General features: G+C 42.3%; 1 protein-coding gene across 1 annotated transcript; it reads right to left on the bottom strand.

The window, feature by feature from the left end:
- Positions 1-10: 10 nt before the first annotated feature.
- On the bottom strand, positions 11-10174 carry katnbl1 (katanin p80 subunit B-like 1). The gene is made up of 10 exons (XM_061746259.1): positions 10033-10174; positions 9335-9456; positions 9155-9192; positions 8642-8924; positions 8416-8531; positions 8281-8331; positions 7811-7900; positions 7434-7538; positions 1256-1349; positions 11-576 (listed from the first exon to the last, which is right to left on the bottom strand). Exons 2-10 carry the CDS (start codon positions 9443-9445, stop codon positions 544-546), a joined length of 921 nt encoding a protein of 306 aa, XP_061602243.1. The 5' UTR covers positions 9446-9456; positions 10033-10174; the 3' UTR covers positions 11-543.
- Between the last annotated feature and the right edge of the window lie 474 nt (positions 10175-10648).

The following is a 10648-nucleotide window of genomic DNA, read 5'->3' as shown; positions in this document are numbered from 1 at the left end:
ATTGGGAACATTTTTGATTTTTAACAAATTTATTTAAAAGATGATTAAAAGAATTACTTATTTCGACATTTTACATTACACAGTCAAATGTCACAGAAAGAGGCAAAATGAAAACAAGAAGACGAGCACTAATAACTTAAAGACTTGCAGATTCAAGTTCCCGATTCCGTAGAACCCAGGCGCAAAAAAACACAACACAGCGTGGCATTCAAAACAGCGAACATCGGTGTCGTGTGAGACAAAGACCTTGGCACTTCATAGAGCGACATTACGCCCCGTCTCATGGACAAGACAGTACGCAAGACAGTCCACTTCAATGTGAAGCAGTCATTTGCTTTGCAGGAAGGCCCTCGTAGCCCTCCATAGGAGTCTCCAGCTCTAACTGAGGGGAGTTTTCTGAATTGTCAAGTTCAGTCCCAGTTAAGAGGTTTGAGTGTAAATGGAATCAACCGGTCCATTTCTCTGCAAACATTATCAGTTCAAAAACACGGCCGTGATCGGCAGTAGTGGTCACATCTTCAAGATTTTTTACGTCGACGACTGTCAGGTCAGCTGTGATAGATAAGCCTCGATGGCCTGAAACACAAAGACGGCAGATCCCTTTGTCAGCACAGCAAAGAAAAATGGTTTGCACGCATTCAAATACGTGTTTTTAGATTTCAACACAATGCATACATGCCCTTTCAAAACAGACATTTCTGCCATGATTTTTTTCCTTTTCTGACATCACAACAAACAATTAAAAACAAATGCTTTCACAAAAAAAAGAGTAGTTGGTGAAAACATCTAGTGACTGGATTTCCTTTTAAAAACATGAAATGATCTTTTGTGGTTCCATGTTTTTTCATCACGAACAAACATGTGGGAACGACATGAAAGCCTTCTGAAACCAGAGGTTGTTTTATTTTCCAAGAATGGGAGCGGCTGTTCGTGTCCACCCAAAGATCAACAAAGGGCAGAGAGAATAGCAGGAGCCCAAGTACACGGCAGTCCTGCGATAAATGTATGCGGGACACAACGTTCATATGATGGGTGAATGAACCAATGAAGCGCTACTGCTTCAGTTTTCACTTAGTTCCGACTGGAATTCAAATATTGTTTAAAAAAAAAAGACAAACCAAATTGGATTTTCATTACACAGATAAGAGGATCAGAGGTTTAGGGCCTAAAAAAATACCACTAAAAGAATAAATACTAATGGATCCGTCTCAAACTAAATGTCACATGACTGACGTACTGATGCCACTTTTCATACCTTTGCCAGCTCTCCCATAGAGCCTTTAACTAAACATAACTGAGCTCCTTCCTTCCACAAGTCCTTCAATCGCTGCCTCATGACGTTGATATTCCTGCAATAAAAACACAAATATTAACAAACCAGTACATACTGTGACGTTTCCCTTGACAACACAATAGGGTGGCGGCTCCAGAATTTAATTACGATCCAAGAATGAACGTCAGCCAAAAACATAATAAGCAACATTTGAAGAAAAACTGAACATTCCCAAATACATCAAGGCTGGACCGCTGACTGTGTTGGTTCTGATTACAGGACACAGGACATCTTTTTCTGAGATTACGTGACGACAGAAGTATAGACTATTAATGTAACTTTGCAGAAAAATATGGCATTCTGTCCCCGACTTAAGAAAATGGATGAGTACATCTCAAAAAGAGTGAAACCCGTTTACCAGAGAAAGAATTAAAGCAGCCATGATCAGTCAGAACGACCAGAACGTGATCATTATATAATTAAACAGAAATGTGTCAAGAGAAAAGAATAATGATAGAATAAATGGTAGTAATCCTTTTGAGATGAATGGGTTATTTCTTTTCCTATCAAAGAGTAAACTGTTCCTTGGTGTTGCAGCAATCCTGTTGGCATCACGTTACCCACGTGGTCATGGTGGCATGAGTGCTGCTGGGTAACGCTGTGGACCTAGTGTGATGCCATCTTGACAGGAAAAGCAACAGACGCAGCATGTGCAACACGGTCCTGTTTTCTGAAAACAATACACCGACCGCCTGCATGGGCTTCTTTCAGTGTGAAGGAACAAAAACTACTTTGAAGTCTTTACACCGAGTTCGAGTCCAGCCACACAGGTGTCACTTGGAAAACTGACCTGAATGGTAAGCTATTTCATAAATGACAAATTGGTTCAATTTCTGGGCAGTTATTCAAATCCAGATGTTATTAGACGTGTAGAAATGTGGTAACATCTGGCGACTACATTTAGCCTTATGTAGCTGCTGTGCTGTCAGGAATCTGGGTGGGATTTTTGACAGTGCTCTTAAGTTGGACGAACAGATTAATGGTGTGTAAGCTTTTTCCACCTACATGTCATTGACTACGTTTACATGCAGTCAAAATTGGGGTTACAGTCAATATTCCGGTTACTGAAACATTCAGAATAATCTGTTTACATGCATGAGCAAACAGGGTTATCCCTGTATACATGGTAATTAATCATTTGGGATATCTGGATCAAACCAGCGACGCACAGAGAACGTCATGATGCAATTCCCGTCATTTCCGCTTCTTCATCCTGTATCCAAACAACAACAATAACAGCAGCACGGCGGATAATCAACAGCCCAGTAGAAGTCGCCTTTTTCAGCGTCTTCTAGCAGTGCTTTATCTGGTCTGGCCTTCCTACAAATCCTGCTTTGCGCAACTTTTCGCTCACCTTTTTGTGAATCTCGCTATCCCGGTACTTTCTACAGTCTACAAATGCCAAAATGTTCATGTCTTTCATTACATTTATGAAGTGATTAGTCTCCTCCTGGTCTTGCATTTCGCCATGTTTATAAGAACTTCCTGGACTCAAAAGAACAAGATTCCTTGCAAATTTGGTTTTTAAAAACTGGAATATGAGCAAATTCCGGTTATTCAAAGGGGTTATTGGCGTTTACATGGCCGTGTGAAACCGGGATATTGCTAATATTCCGGTTAGAAAAGGGTTACTGACTGCATGTAAACGTAGTCATTGCTGAGGTGAAGCCCTATCTCCCTGCGCAGGATCCAGAAAAAGTAATTCATGCTTTTATTACCTAATGGCTACTGTAAGACTACTGTAACGCACTTGATGTTAACTGGCACCAGGAAGCGTGATCGTATAACTCCAGACTTGGCATCCCTCCACTGGCTTCCCATCCCATCCAGAATTGATTTTAAGATTTTTTTGCTGACTTTTAAAGTTTTAAATGGAATGACACCCTCTTATCTGCCAGATCTCCTGCGCGTCAGTAAGATCACTGCGGCCAACCAACCACCTGCTCTTAGGCGTTCCACAATCACAATTCAAACATAGAAATGACCGAGCTGTTGCAGAAGCTCGGTCACAGCCCCAAAGCTGTGGAACGGCTTCCTTTTTTCTTATTTGCACCACTCAGACTTTAGATATGTTCAAGTCGAAAAAATGTTTTCTTCTCATTGGCTTTCGACTCAGAGTAGAGGAAGCCACACAGACAGATATAAGACTGTACTTCTATTTTGATTGTATTGTTTCTTAAATGCTTTTTATTATATTTTCCTAATTTTAAATGATTTCTGTTTTATTCTTATTTGATTGTAAAGCCCTTTGGACAACTTTGTTGTTTTTAAATGTGCTATATAAATTAATTTGACTTTAACGAAAAACATTGAAGGTTTGAAACAACTTTGCAGTTTGAAAAATGTGAATATTTGACAGTTCCTATAAAAGCTGTTCATTGGACGAAAGACCAAAAAGCAAACACCTTCAAGCTTCTGCCTATTACACTGCGAGTCTGTTTTGTGCCACCAAAGCAGCTCCAGGGAGTGTGCACGTAACAGGATATCTGAAGGAATTCTGCAGCATCAGTATGGATTGGGAGTATGGAGTATGGACCAGTTTTCCCAGATCACAATTTAAGTCTAATCAAATTCAAATGTGACAAATATGATGCCAACACTTTGAACGCTTACTCTTAACCAGCTGGAGAAGCTCCAGCTAAGCACTGCAGCACCGTTTAGAAGTGTCCCGAAAAGCAAAGTTCCACTCTGCTTCGTTAAAAGATGCATGCCAAGTCTGTTTAGGTGCTAATTATTCACAGAGGATTCAGCGTGCACAAAGTCAGACGGAAGAATGGCATAAGAATCCAGACAGAACCAGGAGAGCAGCACACTGCTCCAACGCAGATGCCGATAATTATTACTCAATACAACTTACTCCCACAGTGGAAAACCTTCCATTTGTATCTAAAATTCTGGAAAAGGCAGTTTCAAGCCAGTTATGTGACTATTTGTATAGAAATGATCTGTTTGAAGTCTTTCAGTCAGGGTTCAGAATGCATCATAGCACAGAGACAGCACTGGTTCGAGTTACGAATGACCTCCTTATGGCCTCAGATAAGGGATTAGTGTCCATATTGGTTTTACTGGACCTCAGTGCTGCTTTTGACACTGTTGATCATGGCATTTTACTGCACAGGTTAGAGCATGTTGTTGGGATTAAAGGGACAGCTCTACGTTGGTTTAAATCATATCTATCTGACAGGTTCCAGTTTGTTCATGTACATGAGGTTTCTTCAGAACAGTCGAGGGTCTGTTATGGTGTTCCGCAGGGTTCAGTGCTAGGGCCAGTCTTGTTCAGTTTATACATGCAGCCGTTGGGAAGTATAATCCAGAATCACGGCATACACTTTCATTGTTATGCTGATGATACGCAGCTCTACTTGTCTATGAAGCCGGATGAAACAGAACCGTTAGTTAAACTTCAGGCATGTCTTAGGGACATCAAGGACTGGATGTCCAGAAATTTCTTGCTTCTAAATTCAGATAAAACAGAGGTTATCATTCTTGGTCCAGAGCATCTTAGGAAGGGATTAGATGGTGTTGCGATGGCTTCCAGTGCAACTGTGAGAAACCTTGGTGTTGTTTTCGATCAGGATTTGTCGTTTAAACCATATGTTAATCAGGTTTGTAAAATAGCGTTTTTCCATCTCCGTAATATTGCAAAAATTAGGAAAATCCTCTCGCAGAGGGATGCAGAGAAACTAGTTCATGCGTTTGTATCTTCTAGACTGGATTACTGTAATGTGTTGTTAGCAGGATGTCCAAGTAATTTGCTGAATAGGCTCCAGCTGATCCAAAATGCAGCAGCACGAGTACTGACAGGAATTAGCAGGAGAGACCACGTCTCTCCAGTGTTAGCGTCGCTCCATTGGCTACCTGTAAAATTCAGAATTCAATTTAAAATTTTATTACTTGCATATAAAGCCCAAAACGGCTTAGCTCCGCAGTATTTACAAGATTTGATAGTGCCTTATGTTCCTGGCCGAGCTCTCCGCTCCCAGGGTGCAGGTTTACTCGTAGTTCCTAGAGTATCTAAATGTAGATTTGGAGGGCGGGCGTTCTGCTATCAGGCACCATTACTTTGGAACCAACTTCCAATCTGGGTTAAGGAGGCTGACACCACCTCCACCTTTAAAACTAAACTTAAAACCTTTCTGTTTAGTAAAGCTTATAGTTAGTGTTAAGTAAACCTCTAGCTGGTGTTGGTAAATCTCTAGGTAGTGTAAACTTTAGTGTGTTAGAGTCAGTAGTCATTGTCGCAGCTATAGAACAAAACTATAATAGTTAGTCTCAAATATAGCTTCGCGGTAGATATGCTGCTATAGGCTTATGCTGCAGGGGGGCACCGACATGATCCGCTGGGCGGTGCCTCTCACCCTTCTTCTCCTCTCCTTTTCCCTGCCTCTCTTCTCCATTACCATTTTTATTTATTATAAATATCTCATAGCTATCATTTTTGTCCATTGTTCCTGTAGTTTCTTGTGCCGGCCCCCCTTTTTTTCTCTTTTGTGTATGTTTGCAGGCCGGAGCCTCAGGAGCTGCGTTCTGGCCTGTGTTCCCGGCCCTCCCCCCCCCTCTGGTCATCCCATTGCTTCTTCCACCTGCCTACGTGGATGTCTGCTGTTGCTGCTTCCGCCTGCCTGCACCCCCCCCCCCTCTGGTCATCCCGCTGCTGCTTCCACATGACTGTTGTGTGCTGCTGACGCCCCCCCCCCCTCTGGTCATCCCGCTGCTGCTTCCACATGACTGTTGTGTGCTGCTGACGCCCCCCCCCCACCTCTGGTCATCCCGCTGCTGCTTCCACCTGCCTGCTGTGTGCTGTCGACGTCCCTGACTCCCCCAGTCTGGCCTTCGGCAGGAGGGTCCCCCCTTATGAGCCTGGTCCTGCTCAAGGTTTCTTCCCTCCTAAAGGGGAGTTTTTCCTTGCCACTGTTTGGCTTAAGGCTTTTCTCCCACTAAGGGAGTTTTTACCTGCCATTGTTTATATAATAATTGCTCGGGGGTTTATGTTTATGTTTATGTTTATGTTTATGTTCATGTTCTGGATCCCTGGAAAGCGTCTAGAGACAACATCTGTTGTATTAGACGCTATATAAATAAAATTGAATTGAATTGAATTGAAAACTCAGAGAGAGAGAGAATCTTCTCTCTTGCTTGTTAATACTTAGTCTGCCCAGTCATATTTATTCACTTCACAACAATTGTCTCTTGTGAAACGGGTCTGATGCCCCAGGTCTGATACAACGTGCAGAACCACTGACTCATACAGGAGTGTCCGAGAGCCAATGTCCAGAACAACTGAGATAGATGGAGAACTGCTATTAAACACCTTGAAATCAACATGTTTTTACTCCAACAGTGACTAGTGTTTCTTCTAGAGGGCTGCATTGGGATTGGGTCCCGCCGGGTCCCGCGGGACCCAACGCAAATCTCGCGGGAGCGGGCGGTTTGAACTTTGCTGCGGGCGGGAGCGGGCGGACAAAAAAAAACAAAAAAAAACACTGCAGGATCGGGATGTAGTCTAGCGACCGGATGGAAATCAATGACGTGGAAAAGAACCTCAAACAAGGTCTTTACAAAACAAAGACAAAGCCAGTCAGATATTTGGAGAAACTGCGTTTAGTGTCTTTGGGCGCATGTTGGAAGAGAGACGCACAGGATTGGGACGCAGTCAGTCAGCAGCATTCTCTTCCTCCACAGCAATGTAATGGCCAAGCGATTCATTTCCTAAATTACAGTAATTCATTTCATTCATTAACATTGTTTATTTTATGTTATTTATTAGTGTTATTTGAGCCACTCACAACCTACTCTTGTTGCTGTAACCACAATCACATAATTGATGCGCGCGCAAAAGGCGAGTTTTGCGGGAGCGGATGAAAACACTGCGGGAGCGGGCGGTAATGGTCAGAAATGCAGTGGAAGTGGAATGAAGAAAACAGTCTCTACTAGTTCCTACTCCACTGCAGGCCATTTTGGATGTCTTTTCCTGTTACTAGTCTGATGTCGAGCTGCCTACGTCACATGCTTTGTTTCTCTGATTGGTTGTACACGTAACCAATGTACCACTGGCTCGCCCTTTGTTCGGACAGTCTTTGTTTAAGCGTGAAATGCTCACCTGTCTTCTGAACAACTGTCCCGCAGTCTCTTCTCATTTTTAGAAAGTTCTGGCCACCATTTCCTGATGACGGATTGAACCCAGTGTAAACCCACCATTATGTGTCTATTAAAAGGAGAGAAAAAAAAAAGAAAAGGGGATCAAACAAATGTGTTAAATCATACAAATCACACAGGCAAAGACATTGAAGCAAATTCTCTGTCATTGAGGTCATGCAACATTACAGGCAAAAATCCAAGTCACTGGCATTTCACAACTAATCTAAGCAGATTAATCTCTTCTCATTTCAGGTAATCAATTATTCACAGGACAAGCTGAAGATCTTAGAGTGCAACATATACATGAGACCATTTATCCATTTCCAAAGTGCCACTTACTCTTCATATTTACTAGAAAGAATTTCTTTGACGTGGGGCATGAGGTCAACACAGCAACCAAGTGACAAGCATGGTGCTTCAGTTTGAAGGCTAACGAGAGGAGAAGAAGAAGAAAAACAATATAAAAATAGGGGAAGTTGATTATCAGAAAGGCAGCAGGCAAAAAAAAAAAAATAGCAAACAGGACTCAATTTATCTTAAATGTGAACTTCAACCTCAGATATATCACAATAGATAAACTATTGATTTAACATTTAGATTCGATGTAAAGAAAGATCACATAGTCTAGTTATTTTATTTGTTCAATTTGGCCTGTTGAAGTGGTTAAGCACGTAGTGTTTGGCCTGGAATATCATTAAAAGCACAGACAATTTCTGTTTATAATGATAAAATAACAAATAATGACAATGTAAAATATTTGGTGAAATAAATTGTTAGAGAGAGTCAGCTTTCCACTAACTGTGACTTACTTATTTGTTAAGAAAGGTAAGCAGTCAAGCAGAACACCTGTGTCTTGAATTCTGGGAAAGAAAGACAGGTAAAAATGTATTCTTCAAGATTAAGCACAAACTATCAAATGACAACGACAGTCATCGTGATTTTACCTTATTAAATAAGCCACTAATTCACTGGCGTTTCTTCGCCACAGTGTTAGGGCTACTTTAAGTCGAAGATGTCGTCCAAAAAGGACGTGAGTCATTGCCTCGTGGTCCTTTGATAGCTAAAATACACAAAAGGAAATGCAGTATTGAAGTTTTACTGTAAATAGTGGTAGAAATTGAAAAATATTTATTTTGTGTGTTTTTTAAAAAGAAGCAACTGTTTTGTCACCTCAGAAAAGTCACTATACTTGGAACTGGCCCCTGCCATCTTGGAGGCCTCTGCAGAGTTCACCAGCCGCCCACAGCTGTCATAGTACTGAATGCCCCGCACATCATCAGAGCACGTCAGCTCATTTTCCTTGTTGGCCATGCCGGGGTCACGGGGACAGCCTACATCGGACGATCTGCGGTGCAGCTTTATGCCCACCTCCACCGATGAACAACTCTTCCTCTTGCAAGATGACAGCCGCTTTGCTTTGTTTGAACTCTGCACTTTGTAATGCACCTGAAATCTGGCAACAGGGAACGTTAAAAAAAAAAAAAAAAAAAATGGACCAAAGCTGTCATACTTTTAAAATAAAATTAAAAAAAAAATAATCATACAAGTTCAAACCACAGACACTGGGAAATTAATTATGGAAAGGTGCCTTAAAAAGTCCAGAGAGGGAAGATCTGTGGGACGCAGACAATGAGTGAATGATCGTGATTGGATGAACCCCACAGACGTGGATCAAAGACTCACCTGTCCTTATCTAAATCTTCCTTATTAATAATATCCACCTAAAACAAAAGGATAGGGGATGAGGCCTCTACTGCTACTACAACACCACTGAACTGTACTTCACTGTCACCAAGATTTAACACATGCAATGGACACATCGTCCCTGATCAGATCACAGCTCTGGGTTCCAGGTCCTCATACCTGCTTCATGTTCTCCCCAGCAGAAACGTGCAGGCAGGAGCGAGGGAAGCCATTGGATTGGTCGTGGGTGACTTTACAGACGTCCCGTTGCCAAACACGCTCAGCAGCCATAATAATGGACTCTGTTGGACAAACACACAAACACAGGGATGGGTTTATCTACCAGACCCGTATCATCATCCACTAACAGCCTGGCTGACTCTGAACAGCATGTGATCTGCGATGCAAACACACAAAGATAACCAAGTGTCCCAAAGGAGATAAACAGAACATCTAGTTCTGAAGGTGTTGAGTCTTTTTACACTGTATGCTAATTAAAGTGTCGCTTTGCTACATGAAACACCGGATAGCGGAGGACGCGCAGCGGTTTAAAGACACAAAACATATGGTTAACACTAACGCCACGTTCAGTTTGTACAACTCGTTTATTTAAGCTGTAAAGAAACACGTTCACAGTCAAGGCTGATTTATGGTTCCGCGTTACACCGACGCAGAGCCTACGGCGTAGAGTACGCGTCGCCGCGTACTCTACGCCGTCGATTTAACGCAGAACCATAAATCAGGCTTAACTAGTCGGGCCGCTGCTGCGAGCTAGCCGGCTAACTGCTAAGCCTTCCACTTCTAGTTAAATCTTCATGGAAAACAAGTCCCGCAAACACCTGGGTTTCACCATTAACACAGTGGAGTTAGATACTGACCGATTCATTTTGCAAAAGGGCGATAAGGGTTCCTCTGGTGTGTAAATCCCAAACATGAAAAACTGGTTAAAGTCAGAGGCAACTCCCCTCTGCTAGCCCTGCTAGCTGCAGCTGCACCATTCAAATGATCACACCGCCGCCTCGGTCGGTGGTGGTGGTGGGAGGATTCTGCTGGGAAACACCACAGCGACAACTACTGATCACCGAGACGGGAGGAATACACGATCATTAATAATGTGGCGCCATCAAGTGTCGCGAACCTGCGATGCAGAAATAGACCTGCACAGCCATAGACATATAGCATATAGTAATAGGCTGAATTCCAATCCCCACCCTCACAGACTTACAAAAGAAGTTCACCTGTAAGTATAAATACATAGCCCACTGGTGATTTAAATTCAGAAACTGGTGTCACATGATGATTTTTCAATGGCCCTATTATTTCCTTTACAAACAGGGAGCGACCAACAAACGGAGGGAAAGAAAACCAAAAAAAGGACAAATTAATTTTGGACTTTCTTCAAGAAGAAAAGATGCCGAGGGAGCTGGATGAAAAGGAGGAGGAGAGGGAAAAGAAGAGGGATGACCAGTTATCTAAGTTAATTGACATTTTTGG

Source organism: Cololabis saira, chromosome 18, assembly GCF_033807715.1.
Source record: "Cololabis saira isolate AMF1-May2022 chromosome 18, fColSai1.1, whole genome shotgun sequence".
NCBI lineage: Eukaryota > Metazoa > Chordata > Actinopteri > Beloniformes > Belonidae > Cololabis > Cololabis saira.
This window is presented reverse-complemented; position numbering and strand designations above follow the sequence as displayed.